The sequence below is a fragment of the Scylla paramamosain genome, chromosome 12 (assembly GCF_035594125.1).
Source record: "Scylla paramamosain isolate STU-SP2022 chromosome 12, ASM3559412v1, whole genome shotgun sequence".
In the NCBI taxonomy this organism is placed as follows: domain Eukaryota; kingdom Metazoa; phylum Arthropoda; class Malacostraca; order Decapoda; family Portunidae; genus Scylla; species Scylla paramamosain.
In genome coordinates this window covers 3,800,001-3,822,500 of record NC_087162.1, presented here as the reverse complement: position 1 = coordinate 3,822,500, position 22,500 = coordinate 3,800,001, and the positions used below count along the sequence as shown (strand labels likewise).

The window sequence follows — 22,500 nt, the reverse complement described above, 5'->3', positions numbered from 1 at the left end:
AAATGAATAAGTGAGGAATGCTAATGTTCCCCAAAATGAGACAAGTGAACGACGTGAATTATTATGATGCGTGATAAATCTGCGACATCATATATATGTGCCTACCCACTCTGCCACCCCCTCTCTCTCTCTCTCTCTCTCTCTCTCTCTCTCTCTCTCTCTCTCTCTCTCTCTCTCTCTCTCTCTCTCTCTCCCTCTCTCTCTCTCTCTATGTACGTATGTATATATAATGTACATATGTATAATGAGTGTGTGTGTGTTTGTGTGCGTGTATGCAAGGTATCTCCTCATCTGCATAACACATGAGTATCGAAGGTCAATAAGGAATGTGAATCATCATAGTGAGTGGTGAGTGATGACGATACACGGACGCTTGCCTTTTTCTCCATCAATAAAAAGCACAATAGTGTAAAAATAAATATAAAATCAATAGCGGGAGGTAAACAATTTCAAGAATGCTAAAAGTAAAAGGGCATCAATAAATTTAATAAGCATGAAAATAAAAATGTTATTAATATGACCAACACGTGTCTTAAGTTTGTAATCGATTCGCATAACCAGGAAAAAAAAAAATAGGTATGAACATAACTGGGCGCGATAATGAAAAAAATATCACGATAACTGATGAATCGATAACGATAACCTTATCGGCGATAACCAATAATCGATATATGGCGATACATTTATCGCCCGATAGCCAATAAATCGATAAATCCAAAATTTCGATACTAGCGATAACGATATTTATGTTTTGAATTAAAAAAAAAAAATCGATAAACCCAAATCTTTATTTTTATCTTTATCTTAAAAAACTGAAAACTCTTGGAAAAAAAACTCAATGTTTATCCTGTCTCTTCACTAATGAGAAGTACTGTTTTAAGTAAAACAACTATATTTGATTTTGAAAGGTAAAAACTTTAACATGCTCATGTTCAAAAAAATAAAATGATAGAATATCGCAAGTTTGGAACCAAAAGTATCGGCGATACCAATGAATTGATAACTCAGGAAAAATAATTATCGGATAACCGATGATCCGATGTCGTTATCGTGATCAATTATCGCGATAACGCCCTTCTATGGATATGAATGTAGCCGTTTTTGTTTACATATTTAATAGTGTCCATGCCTGCTTAGGCTACCAATTCGTAAACTTTAACGCTCATTCTTTTTATTTTAATGTAGAGCCCGTCGACCTATCAATTTTGCCTTCTTGATAAACACACGTGATGCTTCATCCTATTTATACCTTCGTGATCAAGACGAACCACCCCCGTCAGCCTGTTGCCTCGCTCGCAACCTTCATGTCCAGGCTGGAGGCAACACACACAACACTGGGAGACAAGGAGAAGCAGGACGAGACGCAGAGAAACACACAAAAATACTGGTACACAAGAAGGCAAGCAGAAAAAATATTCGCACACTAAAGGGCAGAACAGAAACACAAAAATACTCTCACACAAGAAGACAGACAGAAATTCACAGATATTCACACCAGAAGACAGACAGAAACATACATAAATAGTCACACAAGAAAACAAAAACAACAAAAATACTCACACACAAGAAGACATACGCACAATAAAAGAAAATAAATAACGACATGGAGAAACATACACAACAAGTCTCTGAAGTCGAGGCCTACCAATACTCAGCGCTCACCCTCAAGCACGAAGGTCAAGGATTTGCAACACACACACACACACACACACACACACACACACACACACACACACACACAAAGACCTGTGACCTTTTCAATGGTAGACAAGTTTTTCCCTATAACCGCCATGGACATTTCATACACTATTTTTATACTTGTCTTTCAAATAAACCTGCAGGCTAAAAAAAATTAAAGTAACATTCTATTCCCTGTTTCCTATGCGTATCAATGCAAACAATTCTTTTACAGCTATCTGAAGGTTAGGTTAAGTTACGTTAGGTTAACTTAGGTTAGGTTGGGTTACGTTAAGTTAGACCAGGTTAAGTAAGATTAGGTTAGGGTAGGTAAGGTCAGTTAGGTTAAGTTAGCTAAGATTAGTTAGGTTAGGTTACATTATATTAGATTAGATTAGATTAGGTTAGGTTAGAATGACCACAACGGTAGAGGACTCAAGGATGCTGGTGCCTCTAGCCTGAGTGAGGAGGATTCCACCTTTCACGCCCGCCAATCACGTGCGACCACTCAGCCTTGACCCCCACCTTGAGCAGCAGACCGCCGAGGGACACTGTAATCAGGAGATCATCAGTGGTCCGAGAGTTCACTGCTCCTGGTGGTTAATGCTGAAACAAAGGCGTAACTCCTGCTCCTTGGCGTCCTTCTCTCGTCCCTGATGGAGCCCTGACACGCACCGGGACCCACGGCTGATGAGGGGGCGTAAGAGAGGTGAGGGGATGTGTTGGGAGGATAAATTGTTGTGGAAGATGTGGCTGGAGGAGGTAATAGAGAAGGTAGCGAGTAGATGTGGTAGGATAAGGAAAGAACGAGGAAAAAGGAAAGGAAGAGTAACTGCAGCAAAGATAGATTTAGACTAAGAGAACAGAAAGAAGAGAGAAAAGGAATAGTGTGATAGGACGAGGGAAAGGAAAACTAATACTGAATACAGTGAAGGTTTGTTAAAATTTGGAAAACAGGAATAATGATTGCAGTGAAGGTATGCGAGGATATAGAAAAAAGAGAAGCCAAAAAGTGATAGCAGATAAAATAAGCGAAAGTAAGAGAAACACAAGAAAAGTGGAGGAAAGGAGAGATGATAGAGGAGGTAAGAGAGGATAAGGGAAGATAAGGAAGAATGAAAGAGTAATTGCGGGGGGAGAGAGAGAGAGAGAGAGAGAGAGAGAGAGAGAGAGAGAGAGAGAGAGAGAGAGAGAGAGAGAGAGAGAGAGAGTGCAGGGGGTAAAGAAAGGGAGAAGGAAAATATTGTAAGTGTGTTGACAGGATAAAGAATTAGACCCATACTTATCACACGTTATGTGGAACTCTACCTGAGAATCGGAACAGGAAAGAAGGAAGTGATTGACGAATATTCATCACGTCATTTATCAACCACAACGAAATTAGGGCGGCGGTGACGGGAAGGTGGATGGCGTGCGTGAGTCCAAGTCAGGCTCACGACAACCAAGTCACGTATTGCCCAGGTGTTCGGTGTCACGTACGTGTTACCTGTTGAGCCGCAAGCTGTAAGCCGTGACTCCCAGCGCGTGGCCTCGAGGTAAGAGAAGTAAAGTCAACAGCAGATCAACAAAGGAATGTGTGATATAGCAGAAAAAATGTGAATAGGTGGAACTTCACGAATCTTACACGCGAGCACACAGGTATCTGAAAATTAAGGAAAGGCACCTGCATCTGCCTACCTTACGTGAAGACAGAGTAAACGAAAGAAAAGACAGGAAATATACAAATAAATATGAAAGAGAGAAAAAAAAAACTAAAACACAGACAAAATAAGTACGAAATAAGGAAACAAAGAAACAGATACAAGGAAAAATAAATAAATAAAAAAAAGATATATAATTCACGTATATCCTTAATTGGCATCGAAAGGAAAAACAATGATTCAATTTCCAGTTACCTGTAAAGGAAATCATTCAACCACCTGCCTCTCCCTTCCTCCCAGAAAAAAAAAATAAATAAATAAATAAATAAAACAAAACACGTATATATTTCACTTCCCTAATAGAAAACCCATTAATTTTTCCCACTCTGATTAACAAACATTTCCTCGTCATTCAGCCCTTGCAGTCATCACCAAAATTATGCAAGAAACAGTTATCTCATTATGCCAACATCAGAGAACACCACGCAGTATTTCCCCTCTAATATAAGCCACCACCTTTTCTCTCAACCCTTCTACACTGACACGCATCCCTTCAACCATAGATTATTCCTTTCTACCAGTTAACACAAGCACGCCATCCCTCTCCCTCACCTAGATTTTGACACCTGAAGAGAGTAATAGGAAACTGTAGGCAGGGAAGTAATAGAAGAAGGAATGGAAAAGAGGAAGAAGGAAAGCGAAAGGAGAGGAAAAGGTGAAGGAGAAGACACCATAAAAACGCACAATGGTAATAAAAGGAGAATAAATCAAAACAATGATAGGGAAGGAAAGCAGAGAGAGGATAAAAAAGAAAAGCAATAATTGAAAGAACTGATGATGGCTGGATGAGAAAAAGAAAAGAAAATACAAAAAAAGAGGAAATGAAGGAAGACAAAGACTTGAAAAAAAAAATCTAGGAGGGATGAGAAACAGGGTAAGAAAGGAAGAAGAAAGAAACGTTAAAGAGGTAAATAGCTAATGAAATAACGAGTGGAGAAGAGAAAGTGAGAGGTAAAAGGGAATGGATGAACAGAGGCATGGGGAGAGGAGGAGGGAGGGAGAGGAAGACACGCAAGAGGTCCATTTAGAGAGTAGGACAGTGAGTGGCTTCCTCGCCTCTCACTCGCTCATGCAACAGACAACGTTTACCATCATCCCTCTCCCCTCCCTCTCTCCTTCCCTCCCTCTTTATCTCCGCCTCGTTTCCCTTTCCCCTCTCGAGTCAATCATTTTTTTTCCTACTCTCTTGCATTCTTATCTTTCTTATCCAGGCTACACATCCTTTCTTTCCTTCTTTTCTCCCTCTCTTTATCTCTACCGAATCCTCGCTCCTTAATTTTTTTTTTTGTCTTTTTTTCTCTCCTTGTAAGTTCTCATATTCTCTTTCTCATATTTTTTTTCTTTTCACAATCTTTCCTCGGTTATTTCACTTTTTTCCTTCTCTTTTTCTCCACCTATACATCTTCTCCCCTTCCCATTAATTTTTCTTTCGTTCATCAGTCTTCCTTCCTACCTGTCTGTCTTTCCTGTGTTCCCTGCTTCCTTCACTCTCTCTTCCCTGTCAATCCGTTTCCTACTCTTTTTCTCTACTGCATTCTTTTCCTTGTGTCTTGTCAGTTCTCCTTTGCCCCCTTTCCTCTGTCTAAACTTAAGAGATTGAGGCGTTCTCTGAGAAACGGATATTCATTAATAGTGTTAAAAGGAAGAATGTTTTTTATTGTGAGGACCAGACTTTTCGACATCACCTTGGCGTCATCTTGAAAAGTAAAGAGGGCAAGATGTCCGTAAGGCTTCAGAGATGGATGTGACCAAAGAAAATAGATCATCATTAAAAAGACAGGTTGTTCTTTCTTTAATCAGTTTCTGCGTTTGCCTTTGCCACACTTTCTATAATTTTTTTTTTCTTTCTATGCTTTTATGTTAGGTTTAGTATGTCAATCATTCTCCCGCATTCATTGGTGCATTCTTCCCCTTTTCCGTATTCTTTCCCTCCTTCTCTTTCTCCTGCCTATTCTATTTTCATACCTACTAGACCTACCTCTCACGTAGTCCCTCGTCCGCCTCTCTTCCAACCCCTATAACCGCATCCCTCTCTGGCCTCCTACACCTTTACTAAATCTCGTTCTCTGTATGAAATATGGACCTGACAAATGATATGACCCAATTTGCTCCAGAAATCTGAAAAGAAACCGCAATATTGCCTTTCACTGAAGATTTATTAGTGCCGCAAAGAAATATTTATGGGTTGAAAGGTGTGAAATGAGAGAGAGAGAGAGAGAGAGAGAGAGAGAGAGAGAGAGAGAGAGAGAGAGAGAGAGAGAGAGAGAGAGAGAGAGAGAGAGAGAGAGAATCATATAATAAGAATGAATCGTTGAGAAAAGAGGAGATTAAAATTAAATAAAATAAATGAAGGAGAAAAACAAAAGTAGAAAAATACCAAATGAAAATGATGGTAGAATGAATAGATATGAAACAAATCAGCGTTGAAAAGAGAGAGGAAGACGACAGAGGAGCAGAAAGGAACAGAAAGGAAGAACAAATAGAAGCAGACCTGTGAGAGGGAATGTAGGAGGGATCATGAAGGTCAGTGTTATGTGTTATTCATTCAATTTCACACGGTAACGAGTTCGTGAGGTTTGCAATTTCCTCCTGCCTCGATCGTTAACTGCACCCACCACCACCACCATCATTATTACTGCTAATGCAAGACTTAACTAGAACCTTCACTCTTCCCTCTCACTGATGAACTCAGGAACTCTCTGCCTGTTTGTTTCTTTCCTCTTTCCATGACTTTTGGTGTTTCAAGAGAGAAGTATCGAGACATGTACAAAACCAACGTTGCTCTATTCTGGATTATTTTCTGTAGTTAACTTTATTTTATTTTTTTCAGGAGCAATAAAATAGCAGGCTTTTTCTCTGCGGACTTCCTTTCCTTACTTTGCGGACTTCCTGCACGCACAAATAAAAAAAATATTTCCACCTCCACTTTTCAAATTTTACATGATCTTATTTTGACTTCACATTCATTTTTTTTTTTTTTTATGTATTTTTTGTTGTCCTAGGTCATTGTCCCTCTTTCATAAAACACCACAACGACTCAATCATTATCACCACCAGTACAATAACACCACCACCACCTTCATCATCGTCATTTGCCACCAGCGCCACTCAGCACGAATATGAATAGACAATACCACCACCACCACCACACAACACAAACACCATTAACACCCACAATAACCACAACTCACCGTCACCATAACCTCGACACCACACACACACACACACAGACACACACACACCACCGTTACGAGCATCACCAGTGTTTCCTTAACTCTTATCACACCACAACCATCACCACCATACCTTTAACCCACCTTTTCTCAGTCTCTACACCACCACCAACACCGTCTCTATTACCCAAGTCACTACTATTATCACCTCCTCCATAATTATCACCTACACGGAGACCCCACCACCACCACCACCACCACCACCACCATTATTATAACACTACTGGATACACGAAGCTAAAAGGCGGCCGCTGGAATGCACGAATCGATACCAAGGAGTAAGGAAGCACATACTACTGATAACAAAACCTGATACTAATGATAAAGAGAAACACAGGTCACTGATAACGAAAATTGAGGGTCAGGCAAACTATCAAGTAGGAGAAATATTATAGAAAATAAAGTGATATATAAGGGAGGATTAAAGGAAAGTGTTGCTGAGATGATACTGATAACAAACAGACAAAATATGAATGCCACAATTGGGCGGAATAAACTACGATAATAAATTGCCTTCATACACGGAAAGGAAATTACAAGAGAGAGAGAGAGAGAGAGAGAGAGAGAGAGAGAGAGAGAGAGAGAGAGAGAGAGAGAGAGAGAGAGAGAGAGAGAGAGAGAGAGAGAGACAGACAGACAGACAGACAGACAGACAGACAGACAGACAGACAGAAACAGATATAGAAACAAAGATAAAGACAGACAGCTAGCAAGCTAACCAAACAGACAGACAGAGACAGACAGACAGACAGACAGACAGAAAAGATACTATGCAAGAACGAAAAAAGAAAAGAAAGGGGTTAGTAATTTCACTTGGTTATAACGTCTTTCTTCCTCCCTTTCTTTACGCCCTACCCTTGCTCACCACCCACCCACACACCCACACACTCAGTCTCTTTCTTTCTGACTTATTAAAAGAGATAATTCAACTCGGCCTTGACTTCAGCATTACCTTCCTGGCAATAACTCGAGGTAAATTCCTGCCTCTAACTCACCTGAGGCACCCTGGCATTTGCATGACGGTAGGCGAGGCGGTGAGGGGGAGGGAGTGACCACTTCCCATCCATCACCTGTGGCATTTACCATAAACTGGGTTATTCTTCCTAACCCTCACTCTCATGCCACTCTAATCCCTCACACCTCCAGCTTGAATGCAGGTTCAGATAGAAAGGATAGCTTGGTAGGCAGTGTGAGTGAGTGGTTCAGCAGACGTGGAAGACACAGTGAGGTGGAGATGGTGATAACTTGTTAGGTAGTGGGAGTGAATGGTTTAGTAGAAGACGAGGAAGACAATAAGGTGGAGACGGTGATCTCTTTACGGGAGCAGCTGAAAAGTGGTGGCTCTCTGTGGTTTCCTAAGATTAAACATCACATCCCTATTACACGAAGGTATTTATTGTGTGTTCAGTTCCAGTGGGGATCTTTCTTAAATGTGTATGTGTATCAGGATGGCATAGGTTTGTCCCGGCTGCCTTTATCCACTAACTTTTTTTTTATCTTGAGCTGTTATTGTTTTTGTTTTTAATTGGGAGAGTAATAGAAGATGTGTGGTAAATCATTATGACAAAGGAAATGGCGTTTTAGTGTAATATACCGCAGATTTTTTTATTTATTTATTTTTTCTTGTGTGTGTGTGTGTGTGTGTGTGTGTGTGTGTGTGTGTGTGTGTGTGTGTGTGTGTGTGTGTGTGTGTGTGTGTGCGCGCGCACGCGTTGAGATCATCTTTCTGTCCTCTCTGCCTCTTTGTTGCTTGGTGGGCTTGAACTTTCATTATTATCTTCTTCTGAGATAAAGGAAGAAATGTTCAGCTGTAGAACCGAAATTAGATGTTTTTTGTTATCTTTTTCTTTGTGTGTGTGTATATGTGTGTGTGTGTGTGTGTGTGTGTGTGTGTGTGTGTGTGTGTGTGTGTGTGTGTGTGTCTGTGTGCGTGCGTGCGTTTACAGCGACAATACCGAGCACCATTTTCCTTTCTCTCACAATTCTCGCTTTTTCACTGGTCTCAATCTGTGCAAAATATTAGAAATGAGGTATGCTGAGCAACCCCGTCGCGTGGGTAGGCTAAGGCAGCCTGCAGCCAAGGACACAATAAAGCACGGTGAAGGTCACCCTGCCACGCCCTCCCAAGGTCAAGACGAGAAATACAGTTAAGAATTAGCTTTATGGCGTCGCAAGTAGTGAGCACCGCACCCATGACTTAAGAGTTTATCTGGCTCTGCCTGGCTCTATCTGAGTGTGTGTGTGTGTGTGTGTGTGTGTGTGTGTGTCTTTTTTTCATGTGTTTGTGCCTGGGTCTATGTGTCCTTCTTATTACTCTGTCTCTATGCGTGTCTGTGTGTGTGTGTGTGTGTGTCGATGTCTCTGTCCCTTTTCATCTCTCTCTCTCTCTCTCTCTCTCTCTCTCTCTCTCTCTCTCTCTGAAAGTGACAACCTCGGCCCTTAGCTCCCTTGCTGCTGTCCTTTTCACGTGTCTGTGCCTGTCTCTATATCCTTAATTTTTCTCGGTCTCTATGCGTGTCTATGAGTGTGCGTGTCTGTATGTCTCTGTCCCTTTCTGTCTCTCCCTCTGTCTTTCTCGCTCTCGGAAAGTGACAAGCTCGGTCCTTAATTCCCTTCCTGCGTACGTGACCAAATCGCTCACGAGGGTGTGACACAGGACACAGGAGCCATTATCCCTACCATGCTATGCTGCGCTGCGCTTGCCATCATGTCCCCTCTCATTACATAACTATTGCACTATTACTGTATTCACTCAGCTTGAAGTCGTCATTGTATCTACCTAGACTGACAGTATCAATACGCTTTCACTAAATAGAATAGGGTGACGTCTTATTTATTTATTTTTTTCCAGAAATTACTGAAGGAAGTGTAGTATGAATGGGTTTTATTCTTTTACTTCGTTCTGCAAGTGCGTGTTGATAAGTGGTGAAGCAGCAAGGTGAATGCAATGACCACCACACACACACACACACACACACACACAACCTCATCCTGTTTACATAGCCAAGACCTACTCCGTTTTCCTTGATTTCCTTACTCTATACACAAACTACAATATGGAACTAACTTTATATTCTCAGTAACACTCATAGACCAAGTATTTCCAGGTGCTGTCATTCTGTCCTAATGTTCCTCCAGCACGAATCTAACCTTCCCTGATAGTTGACACTGTTCTTGACCGAGTATTTAGCCTTTTCTTATCTTTTACGTGGGGCTTACAGGCACAGACGCACACGCCACTTGTAAAGGTGATCAGGTGAAGTCTTGTAAAGTCTGATCAGGAGTAGATGATTGGGGAAGTTATTAAAATCCTCTTACACTAAGCGTCCTCACATGTCACACGCCCTCCGAGCCACACCCTCCCTTTATACGCTTACTACAGTTCATGCTTTACGTCCCCTTGTCACACGCCTTAGCCTTGTTAAGAAGTCCTTGTAAGAGAAAAGATAGCCAGTGACTATCACCACCACCACCACCACCACCACCACCCGACACGCACGGAAGAAAATCCCGACTCTTTTTATCTACATTTTTGTCTTTTTTTTTTTCCGTCTTTGTTTAGTCTGTCATGTTAATCAGTCGTGTGTTCCGTCTACCTCCCTGCCACTTGCGTGTGTATGGAGGTGTGGTGGGTAGTTATGAGCGTAGGTATGCATCTAATAGGACAGGTGGGTAATTGGACAGGTAAGTAGTGTATTCCTCAGGCAACATTGTGGTGGTGTTCGGCTTCAGTTTCCTTTGTTTAGTGAGTCAAGAGATAACCTTGAGCCTATGTACCATGTATATGTACTGTATGTACTGGTGGGGAAATGAACAGGGCGAAAGTAGAAATGCAAGTAACCTCTATGCGAATTATGTACACTCATAGTCAGAAATCAATTAACCTGCCACGCTCGCTTCCACTGTGTCTCGTTTTCCCTCTCAAATCCTCTGCTCTGCCGACACTTTTCTTACCAAACCTAGTAACTGATGGATGGTCGGCAGGTTAGAGGACTTAAAACTGAGAGAAAACTTTAAACATTGTGCATGTGAGAACTTTAGGTTAATCTACTAATGACCATCACTATACGTATATATTTAGAGGGATACAGTAATGGTCATATATGTGCTGATATTGTAATGGACAATTCTAAGATAAGTTTTGAGCGTGTGCGGGCGTGAGAGCTGCTACACTTCAGGGTCAGGTCGCGTGCCAGCCTCGTGGTGGTGGCGCAGCGACGTCAGTTCTGCGTGAGCACCAACTGTGATTCCTAAACTTCGTGCCGCGGCCTTGGGAGGTCTTACTGCACCTCCCGTCACGTCACCTAATTGTCTCATAGCCTCGGAACACCACTGAGAATTTATGTTATTTATTGTTTTGCTCATTTTTTCATACTGCTATGCTCTTACATTTTCGTAATGTCATATTCACACGCTGAGTGGAAACATTAACAACGACAGATCAAGGACCACAACAACGACAAGTCAAGGACAACAACGGCCAGGACGACAACAACGACAACAGTAGTAGTAGTAATAATAACAGTAGTAGTAGTAGCAACAATAAACAGCAATAATCATCAACAACAACAACAGCAACAACAACAGCAGCAGCAGCAGTAGTAGTAGTAGTAGAAGTAGTAGTAGTAATAGTAGTAGTAGTGGTGGTAATGGTAATCGCAGTAGTAGTAGTAGTAGTAGTAGTAGTAGCAGCAGCAGTGACAATAAAACAGCGACAAAAAACAGCACCTAACAACAACAACAACAACCACACAAGCAGCACCAGCACCACCAACAGCAGCAGCACTAGTAGTAGTAGTAGCAGGTAGCAATAATAGCAGCAGTATCAGCTAAGCAGCAGAAAAAAAATCAACAACAGCAGCAGCTCGCTTCTGCTTCTGTATTTCCTCCTTCCTATGATTTGAACTCTTTCAAGACGATCCTTTTGACCTTTCTTTTGGAACTGGCAAATCAGTGGGCTTTTTTTCTTTTGTTTCGCTCTTTTGTACCCTTTGGCCAGTATCCCTCTTACATATAAAAAAAAAAAATTGTAAAACTTGTGTAATCATGTTTACGAAAAATAATTATATAACATTATTCTAAAGCTATGAGTCTTGTAACCACACAATTTCCCACACCTAGGCGGTAGTATTTTCATCTCCACTCTTTGAGCCTCCCTTAAAACGTACTACAATATTATCGAGAGCACACGACGCCGATGGTTGAAAAAATAAATAAATAAAATTGGTGACTCAGGTGCTACATTCCTTCCGACGGCCAGGTTAGACAGGGTGCATCGCGTGTTACGAGGGGACCAGGAAAGAAACCCCCGCCAGTTGCTATTTATCGGTAATACATGACAAGGTGGAGAGGGGAGGACTGGGCAGGTAAGTAGCAAAACGAAAAGATCCCCTGAGATATGCGTGAGGGGGAGGGAAGGAGGAGGGCGAGCCGGAAGAGTAACCTGAAGGAGTAACAACAATAAGGAAATGAAGAGGAAGGTAAAGGCAAGTGGGGCAGGTGTGGGAAAAGGCCCCTAGAGAAAAGATTAAATGGGGAAGAAAGTAAAGCAGAGCAACAATCTTCAGGAGGAGGAAGAGGAGGAGCACGAAGAACAACGATAAGAAAATAAGTAGGAGGAAGGCAGGGAGGCGTGGGAAGGAAAAAAGGCCCCTTGAGAGAAAAGATTAAAAGGGGGGAAATTAGGAAAGTAAGGCAGAGGAGCGATGTGGAGAAGGAAGATCAATAAGGAAGAGAAGAGGAGAAAGGCACAGATAGGCAGGCCGGCGGAGAGAAAAGGCCCCTTGAGAGGAAAGATTAGAAAAGATAGAAAAAGATGAGAAAAGTAAGGCAGAGAAGCGACCTGGAGGAGAAAGAACGATAAGGAAGTGAAGAGCAAAGACCAGACGTCCTTCGGGAAGCACGTGTCTGAGAAAGGGGAGGACGAGACGCGGGGATGATGACACATAAAGATAAGTAAACGAGGCGTGATATATGAAGGGGGAGCTGCCTTGTTCTTTCTTCCGCTAAGCAATAAGAAACACGAAGCGGCACGTCTCCCTCTTCCTCCCTGTCTTGGTATATTTCTGGATTAAAGAAGAAACGAGAACATTTCCGGTCAAACAGTAACTCATACCAGTCTGCTGCAATTAGTTGTTTTATCTCTCAGACAAGAAGATGAGAGTTCGGTATCATGACACACGGTAAGGCAATTAGTAACTCGGTAAGGTGATGTCTGCTACCCGGAAGTGGTTCCCTTGTACAGTACCAGGACAAGAGAACACGTTGCGGGTGAAGACGTGCTAAAGGAGGGTAATAGGCATGAACTGATTGACTCATATTTGTTCGTTTGATACTTACTTCATGACTACTCTTCTTATATTTGCGTCGACTGCTTGGTAACCATAAATGTTAACTTTTGCAGATAGTTAATCAAGCGTACCTGAAACAATAAGTATCTGTTCTGCTTGTTATCTATGCCGTTACATGTGAAGCAAACTTTTTTCTCTTGACTCGTTCTAATACGACAGGACAAGAAAATAACTGAGTGTTGACTGATCCTTGTTGTGTATGCATAGACAGACAATAAGGAATTTTATTTGATATTTACATCAGAATTTCGGTGCAACACATCAAGATCTGGCTTGCTGGGGCTGATCAAATGATAGCAAAAACATGTAGAACATACAAACAAAATACTGAATCTAGGCCATAGTGCGTATAATGTTCGGTGCATTGATTTGAATGGCTTGCTGACAAGAGAGTGGCAAAGGTGGTTGTCACAAAGCGGAGTGCGACGGGTCCTGTGTACAAATCAGTCCTGCCGCGGGGGAGAGACGGCATAGTACAGATGGTGACATATTCACAGCTTCATTTTTCTTCTGTATTAGAATATACATTTTATCTCTGCATTAGAATATACATTTTCCTCTGCATTAGAATATACAGTCTTACTATGTCGAAAAATAAGTAAGCAATTTACGAAAATTGAATGACTTATAAACACTAATATTTTCATCTGTACACATGATCATTTAGGCAGCCTTAGCTGGTCGCAGAGCCCATTCCCGGGACCCACACTGGCACTGGCAGACAGTGTACCGGAGGGGCTAGGAGCCTTTCATATTTCATTTGATATATAAATAAAACATTTATATAACAATGAGGAGCCTGGGCCAATTGCATCACTCTCTGCCTGAGTTGCTACTGCTTGGAGCTTTTTTCAGTAAAGCCAGCCTAACAACACTATTGCCTCGTTTGAAGAGACGACGGTGGTCTTCAGGTCAATTCTTCATAGTATGAGACAAGAACGCGGCAATTCACAGGAGATCCGAGACAAGTCACACGGAAAGTGGTGTTACCTCCTGGTCTTTGCTATTCTCAGCAGGTTTAGCCGCGTCCTCGGCACCCCGTCACCTGCTGCTAAAGAGGACCACGTATCTGCCGTAGCCGGAGTGCCACTTGTGAACTAACCGTCATAAAGACCTGTGGTCGACTAGCGGGGCAGAGGCGACGGAATGCTGGGTGATGACCGCGTCTCTGTAGCGACCACCTCGTTCCCTCAGGTCGTAGTCTTCCGTGTTCCTCAGCCTCCCTGCAGCCACTAGCCGCTCGGCATATATTTTGGCAGGCTCATGGTCTATGAACCTGCCTGGGTAATCACTCTCCGAATATGGTCTCGAGAAATCATAGTCAATAGATCTACTCCTGACAGGATCTGAATCTAGGGCTCTACTATAAGGTATCCGGCCAGAATATATCCTGCTGCTGTCAGGTTCTGATAACCTCCCAATTATTTGCCTTTCAGTGAATCCTGCAAGGTAACTTGGCTCTACTGTACCAACAGTGTACCTGCGCTCCTGATACTGCCTGCCACGCCTCTCATCCTGGGGCTCATAAGAGTACCCACGGTCGATGCGCGATGGGATGTATCCCCTGTCTTGAGTTACCCTTGGCAATATCCGGTCACCATTTCTTTCGCTGAGTGCTGCGCCACGCCCGGACACATCAGGACGCACGCGGTCTATCGGACCATCAATTCTTGGGTACTCCACCAGGGATTCGCGGCGGCCTCGCTCAACGAGTGCGCTTTGGTGCAGCCTTTCTGTGGAGGAGTCACGAACGACACGCTCAACAATGTTTCCATGTTGGATGCTTTCCGTTGCTCTTATGGGAGCTTCGCCATGCAGGACCTCAACTGGGTGTTCATGACGGCCGAATTCTATGAGGGAGTCCCGCTGGCGTAGCCTGTCTGGGCTACCGCGCTCCGTGATAAGTCTGGCTTCCAACGGAGCCTGAACAATTCCGTGATCCAACGATATCGCTGACATCCTTCCTCTGTCGTGGATCAGATCTTGACCGTGCCCTGCAAAACTTCCCGGCCGCCTCGAGCCCTGATTCTCGACGGTACGGCCTTGCTCCATCATTCCCAAAGGACGCACTGCCATTTGCTCCTCAGGGTTGAAGCTTCCTCCCTCAACGCTCCGGTCTGGTTGTGTGGTTAAGCCCCTCCCAAAAAATCCTGCAGATTGATCGTCACTTGGGAGTTGAGACTCGGAAAATCTTCCTTGGTTACCGTCAGACTCACCGATGTCTCGTTCCCCTGAAGACCGCCTCGAGCCGCCGCGACTCATGACCGGCTCATTGTACCCAACATCTGATGAATTTACCACAAGTGTGTTCTCTCCTTGACTTTGGATAAGCTGTTCCTCGGTCAGCTGGTATCTTTTATCCGATCGACGATACTGGTGTTGCTCTTCTTCGTAGGTGGTGGACTGCTGGGGTACAACTCTGCGCACCATCTGCTGTTCTATGATCACCTCACCACCATCGTTGGGAGAGGGATGGCGACTCACCCGGATAATTCTTTCACCTCCTGCGAGGTGATGAAGATCTGCAGGAATGATGCTTTCTGTGTTCTCTGCCTCACTGGCAAGGCCTGTCATGGGCTGACTGTGGCGCCGCTGTCCACTGTCTCGTTGCATATTCACGTCTACAGATGCCCGACGTCTGACGTGGTAGTTGTTTGATGTTATGGAGCCCTTCCGCTCCTCATGTTCCTTGTTTGTCGTATCTTTCTTATTCATTCGTAGTAAGCGCTTCCATTTTTCTTTGGGATTGATTTTGTTTGGGAAAACACTGCATCCAGCTGTTTGCTGTACAGATTTCTGTTGCTCCTCCTGCTTGACTTTGTTTTTTCCAGGCCGGAGGAGCAGCAGGCGTCGGGGTTTAGGAGGACCAGACAGCCTTGTTTGGGATCCTTGTTCTTTTTTATCTGACGACGCGCTTCCTTGCGATGAGGGAGACGCTCGGTGCATGGTGTCCGGTACCTGAAGCGTCATCTCTCCGTCCATCTGGAGCTTTGTCTGGTGTCCCTCTGTCTCCTGGTGTTTGTCTGACATCACCTGCTTCACTTCCATGTTTCCAGAGTGACCCATTTGAGGCTCAAGATTTTCTTTTCTCTTTGCCGTTTTTTGTTGTTTGTTGGTTTGCCTTGTTTTTGTGTAGCCCGTTTGCTTGCGTTCTTTCTGCTGCATAACTTGCTGGAATGACTGCCGCAGAGCAACTGTCCACCTCTGTTTGGCTGCAGTCCCGCGCTCTGGTGTTGGACTGTGGCCACTCGGGGAGTTGTGTTTCACCATCAGGGGGGACGCCCTCCTGCCGCTTCGCTGTTTCGCCAGCCGGAGGTTCTGTCCCCCGGTGTCGTCAGTGTCGGAACTCTGCCCCTGTTTTGGAAATGAAAGAAAGACAAGTCAAACACCTGCACATGAAGTTCTTGAACTTCCAGGGTTTTAGGGGATTTACTTAGTGCGTAACACTGAATGCATGTTTATTAACAGAAACACTTGCGTAATCATCATGCCACTAATGCTACAAATGACTTGAACCCGTGAATTCTATAAAAGAGAAAAAAGTGAATCTATTAGTAACAATTTATACTTGAACTTTAACACAAGTTGACATTACATGAACTATAGAGTACGTATGTAATTAGGCACATTAAATATGGGATACACATTTTCAAGGAATTTACGCTCATAAATAGAAAACGTTATCAAGATCCACACAGACGTTAAATAACAGATGAGAAGAAAAAGAAATTGCCAGCCCTCATTTACAGAGAAAAGGCCTTGCTGGTGATTGCTGGTAATGAGGGAACGAAAGAAAGTGAAGACAATATCAGGCTAGAACAACGTACGTGAGGAGAGGGGAGTAAGAGGAAAGAAAAAGAGGAACATGCAGAGAGTGGAAAAGAAGAGAGGCACGTTCTTTTAAATAGAGAAAGAGGTGAGTAGGGGAGAGAGGGAGGGAGGGAGGGAGGAGGTCCTATATCAAGTGGAAAGATAAGAGTTGAGTTGTGCCTGTGAAATTGATCTTGTCGTGAAGAATAAGTGAGGGACGTGCTAATTAAGGTGGAAAAGAAAAGTGTGTAAAGTAGACATTCTCAGACTTGCCATCAAGCGCCGCGTCCCTTTGACTGAGGAGGAGAACGAGGAGGAGGAAAAAAAGGAGAACTAGAAGGAAGAAAAAGCAGGAGGAAAACGAGAGTGCTTGAGGGAGGTGTGTAAAGGTGAAGGTGGAACTCAGACGGAGTGAAGTGCAGCCCTATGGGAGGACTTAGTGTTTGAACCTGAGAGAGAGAGAGAGAGAGAGAGAGAGAGAGAGAGAGAGAGAGAGAGAGAGAGAGAGAGAGAGAGAGAGAGAGAGAGAGAGAGAGAGAGAGAGAGAGAGAGAGAGAGAGAAATTTAAAAAGTTAGATAAATGTAAGAAGATATGAAAATTAAGCTAGTGGAATGGAAAGAAAGAGACAGTCTGATCGGGTTCCTCCACTATATCCTCCACCTACAAGTGCTCCACCAGTGTTTACCTTGTTATCGGATGTCGCCTGGAGGCTTATAACTGCTGTGACTTTATCGAATCCAAACAAAAACCAAAGACAATGTTTTTCGTCGTTAGTATACTATCACTAACTATTCTATGTTTTATTTGACTTGGAAGGGTCTTATGAAACTCTTCAATAAATAAATGTTGTTAATTTATGTTACTTCTTGAATTCTGCACGCAGTATTCTTCATGTATATTTCTGTTCATAATGAGAGAGATACTTAATGTACAAACATACACTAGTACATTTTTGACACTAGGTGAGCGTCTACTAAAATTCTATCGGTGATGTGCAACAACATCACTAACTCTCAAAATAATGCGATTTTTTTTTTTTTTTTGCCCTCGTCGCAAAGCATTACCACCACACACGATTCAGTAACTATCTAACAAGTTATCCCGAAAGTGGCGGCACGTGGAGGATATTTCTGACATTTTGCCTATCCTATAGTGAGCGGCTCGTCAGCGGTCTCGTTGTCCCTGTGATTATTTGAGAATCTTTATCTTAATGTTTTCAATTAAATGTATTATTATGCTTAAGTAAAGATGAGGTTCGTTTTATGATTACATTAAATAAAAAAGCATTGCTGTATGGGTGCGATGTGTCCTTTGTAATTCTTTATTTTTTTTTCAGAATGCAACAAAAACTTCTATCTTTTTGATGAAGTGGATAACACAGATAAAATAACTATTATTTTTTCATAGTCCTGCTAACTAAGATGCACACCATCACGCCCAGTTCTCAAGAGACCTTTCCAAATCACTAGCGAGTTGTGTGTTTACCTCCCGACACCCCCACACCCATGACATTCCTTTCTGCACCATTTCTCTCCCATCAGATCACATTTTCCTCCACAATAATGATGTTAAGAGACATAAATCTGACCTATCCTAAGCTACTCTACGGGCACGTCGCGTCCCTTTACCAGACTGACGGAGCTACACTGCATCAACGTCCCGTCCAGTTCCTCCGTTCGGGATGCCAAGGAAAGATGAACCAGAGGGCAAAATGAGAGTCAGTCATCGCTCACTACAGGAGGCACTACCAGCCCTGTGCAGATCCAGTTCATGAAAGCACCCGATCTCATACCTGGAGTCCTGCGACGCGTCCGGGAGTTGAGGGAGCCAGGTAGGGGCGGTCGGTGGAGCCTTGAGGCTACGGGTGTGGTCACAGAGGAGTAACTACTCACCCGCTGCCTCGAGAAGAAGGTCTTTTTGTGCCTTATGCTGGCCACTGACGTGAGGGAGGAGGCGCGGGACATCCCAATGCCTGAAGACTCCGCGGTGGTGATGGACTGCAGACTGAGGGTGCTGGTGGGCGGCAAGGAAGACGCACGTTTCTGCTCCTGCTGCTTCAGCCTCCCCGTGGGTGTTCGTTTGGAAGCCCGAGAGGTGCCTTGCTCCGTCCACCCCTGTGACCTGACACTGAGCCGGGACTTATCTCGCTTTTGTGCTATTCTCTCCTGCTTCTGCTGCTGCTGCTGCTCCTTTTCCCGCCTGTCGTACGCGTCCTGGATCCGCCGGGCAGCAGTCTGGGTAAGCCGGGGACCCTTGAGACGGAAACGATTCCTTGGCTTGGGTGCGATCTTGGGGTGATACTTGATATGTATCTTCTTGGAGGCAGACTTCATGTACATTTCCACCTCTTTCACTATCTCTGGAGGGGCTCGACCCTCATCCAGCACCACCTTGCCTTTCGTTATCACTTCGTGTTCTCTTCTCTTCAGCCGCACCCAATCGGCCAGGAGCATAGACCCCAGCCGCCGGGGAAGCTCCTTCCGAAATCGCCGCTCGTGGTTTTCTTCGGAGGTAAGTGTGACGGACTCCACGTGCAGCAGAGGGGAACGTGTGGTGGCCTTGACCTGATTTCCGCCCATCGGAGGCCGGGCGTAGTATGGCGGCGTCTTATAGTCACGCGCCTCGTTTCACGGGCGTGACGTCTGTCTGTCGTTTAACACAACGTCCGCCACCATCACCATTATGTTCGCATAATGAACACAGTCACAAGTCTCATGTTCTACTGCTGCCCTTCCCGCTCACTGGAGCACGCCGGACCTCCAGCTCCGATGCAATTCAGTTTCGTTTTGTTTTCTTCTTCTTCTTCTTCTTCTGCTTTTCGAAACTGCAACTCACATGAATGATTCAGTTTGTCATAACACGACGATACACGTGCGCACAAAATAACATCACCACTGACGTTGGTATTCTGAAAGGCAAGTGGGGATTTAAGGAGCCCTGTAAGACATGAATCCGTGTGTGTGTGTGTGTGTGTGTGTGTGTGTGTGTGTGTGTGTGTGTGTGTGTGTGTGTGTGTGTGTGTGTGTGTGTGCGCTTCCGTGCGTGCGTGTGGTGCACGCACATATGCGTGTGCGTGCGTGAGAGTGAGTTTCTCATCAACTGCACCACAAACCAAACGTGCATGCAGGTGGCAAATATGATTCACAACATTTCTTTACCAACAAGGCGGGTTGTCAGTCCAGAGGGCGGCAACAAGCAGCTGTAGCGCGGCACGCCAGCAGGCAGCAAGTGGCCCTCACGTGGCGGAAGCCATGCATTGATTTGCCCTTGCAGTTCTGGGAATGGACACGTTGGCCACAGCAGCATAAACTTGGAACGACCTCCTCGACTAAACTTACGACCCAGGAATATGTGAAAACCTGAGTCGAACGAAAATTGTAAATAAATTAGTGAACTCTAACTCTGATTTTTTACGACTACACACGTGAAGGGTGCTGATGATAAGACACTGACAACCTCTTGAGAAAGCCGAGAAAGTGTTACGTTGTGGAGGTCAGTGAAATGTCACCTAGACAGAGCAAGAAAAAGAAACGAAAAATAAAATAATGAAGACAATAAAAGTGGTGGGAGGAAGGAGGGAGAAGAGGGGAAGAGGAAGAGGAAAACTGCGCGAGGTTGTTCACCCCAAAGTAGTCTTGATCACACACACACACACCAAATGATTTACTAGACGAATAGATTGGTCAAGATCACTGCATAAATTACGTCCGATGTTAATAGCTCGCCATCTGACCTTTCCTCAGACATGCAATTAATTCCTTTCGTAATTACAAAAGCAAGGAAAAAGAGAGGGCGAGGAAAGAGGTTACGAAAATATTGTGAATAATCTCTATAGTTAAGTTACCCTGAAAGTGGAGTGAGGAGGGGAAGCAGAAAACGAAGGAATTATGTCCTATGTCTGGAGCGAAATACCTTGATGAGAGGGTGTACCTGGCAGTGGTTAATGAGGCAGGTGAATGAGGGGCCCTGCAAACACCCCCGCGCAGCACCCATCACACCCACCACGCGCTCGCACACCCATTAACTCGCCCATTGATACACTTGACACTAATTAGGTCAGAATCCGATGAATGAGAGAGAGAGAGAGAGAGAGAGAGAGAGAGAGAGAGAGAATGTGTGTGTGTGTGTGTGTGTGTGTGTGTGTGTGTGTGTGTGCGCGCGCGTTACTCTTATCGTACTCAGTTCTACCTTACCATCTCTGTTTGTTTCTTGCAGTGTATCCAATGTACTATTATTATTACAATACTTTTTTTTTCGTGGACAATGCGCGTCTGTTACCACATGAAACCATAAACCTGATTCCAGAGATGTGCTTTACTGATAAATGCACACGGTTTGGCTGGAGCAACACAGGGCACGGCATTAGTCTTACTGGCGGGGATCATTACATGCTGCTTTTTGTGTGGCAGACTTTGCTGCCTCATCACTGTTACTTCGGGGCTTTCTTGGGGAACCTGAAGCTTTGGGTGGGACGGAACACACTTGGATGCTGATAATTTTGATACTGTAAATCGTGATGAGGAGAGTAACTTTTGTGTAACACTGTACCATTGAACTTTTGTGAACGGCGCGGAAACAGAAAAGTTGCAAAATTCATACATGATGGTTTCTCATGTCTTGGATTTCTAGATATTGATATCTCTTACATTTTTCTTCTTATACGATTTAATGTGTAGTCATGTAATAAATACAAATGAAAAAAAAAAATAATAATAAAATAAACGCTTCAGCTCAAAACAATTCTATATTGGAGTTGTGGATAAAATTGTTTTGCATTGTTGTTTTATGTTATCAAGCTTAAATAAAACACAAATAAAACAGAAGGAAGAAACTTACAGCTGACTAGTTCTTATATGGCAAAATTATGCACAATTATTGAACTTTCCACCGCGCTGTTCTCATTTGTCCTCGTACTTTCTTTTTTTGGTGGATTTCACATTACTTTCTGATGATTTTTCAAAATCCTTCAACCGTTAAGTGAAGCTGCTGGCGTCTCCTGTCGCCCTTTAAGTTTTCATCTTTAATAAAGTTGTTTTAGTTCTTCCAAAATAGTTCATTATATTCACCCACCGCACGCTTTAAAATACAGTTAAGAACAACGTGATGATTTATTTATTTATTTTATTTTATTTTTACCTAATAAACTTTGTGTATCATATATGAAGGAAAAGAAAGGTCTAATTTTGTATGCTATTCAGTCACTGGCTTCCACTTCCAAACTCGACTACTGTATCTTATTACGCCTCATCCAGATCTTCAGAAAAATCATTGTTTAAGTAGTTTCCTTTTAATAACTGATGGGAGAGTTAAAATATTATCTAACAGTACAGCAAGGAAAGTGGAGATGAAAACTGATGTGATGCCTTGTCTTGTTCGAACCCTGATGCTTGGCTGACTAAACCACGTATCTTTTGTGCCATTTTTTGATTGGCAGAAGCGATGATGCTTGAAATTTATCAACACTATCATATTTATCAATGATATCAGTTTTGCAACCTTTTTTTTCTAAATTTCAATATTCATAAACGGCCCACAACTATCTTTTATAATATAGTCGAAGTGTGGGGTCTCCAACCGTGCAATTTGCGGATCGTTTCGTTTACCCAACCGCACATTGCCTTACTGGACAAAAAATAAATACATGATACAGGTTTAGGATACTCGGCAATTTGTCGCTGGTTTGCTGGGAAGACAAGGTTGGTTCACAGATCATTATTCTAATATGAAAT

The 22,500-nt window shown here is 43.4% G+C and overlaps 1 protein-coding gene and 1 long non-coding RNA gene across 3 annotated transcripts in view; both read right to left on the bottom strand.

Annotated features, from left to right (window-relative positions):
- LOC135105542 (uncharacterized) overlaps positions 1-22,500 on the bottom strand; it is a 122,261-nt gene that overhangs the window by 90,909 nt on the left and 8,852 nt on the right. The window lies entirely within an intron of this gene.
- The window catches only part of LOC135105539 (uncharacterized), a 16,029-nt gene continuing 6,666 nt past the window's right edge, over positions 13,138-22,500 (bottom strand). Inside the window, exons 2-3 of the mRNA XM_064013747.1 lie at positions 18,664-19,679; positions 13,138-16,314 (exon numbers count right to left, since the gene is read on the bottom strand). Coding sequence (XP_063869817.1) covers positions 14,065-16,314; positions 18,664-19,350 — 2,937 coding nt within the window. The 5' untranslated portion in view covers positions 19,351-19,679 and the 3' untranslated portion in view covers positions 13,138-14,064. The remainder of the gene's footprint in view (positions 16,315-18,663; positions 19,680-22,500) is intronic.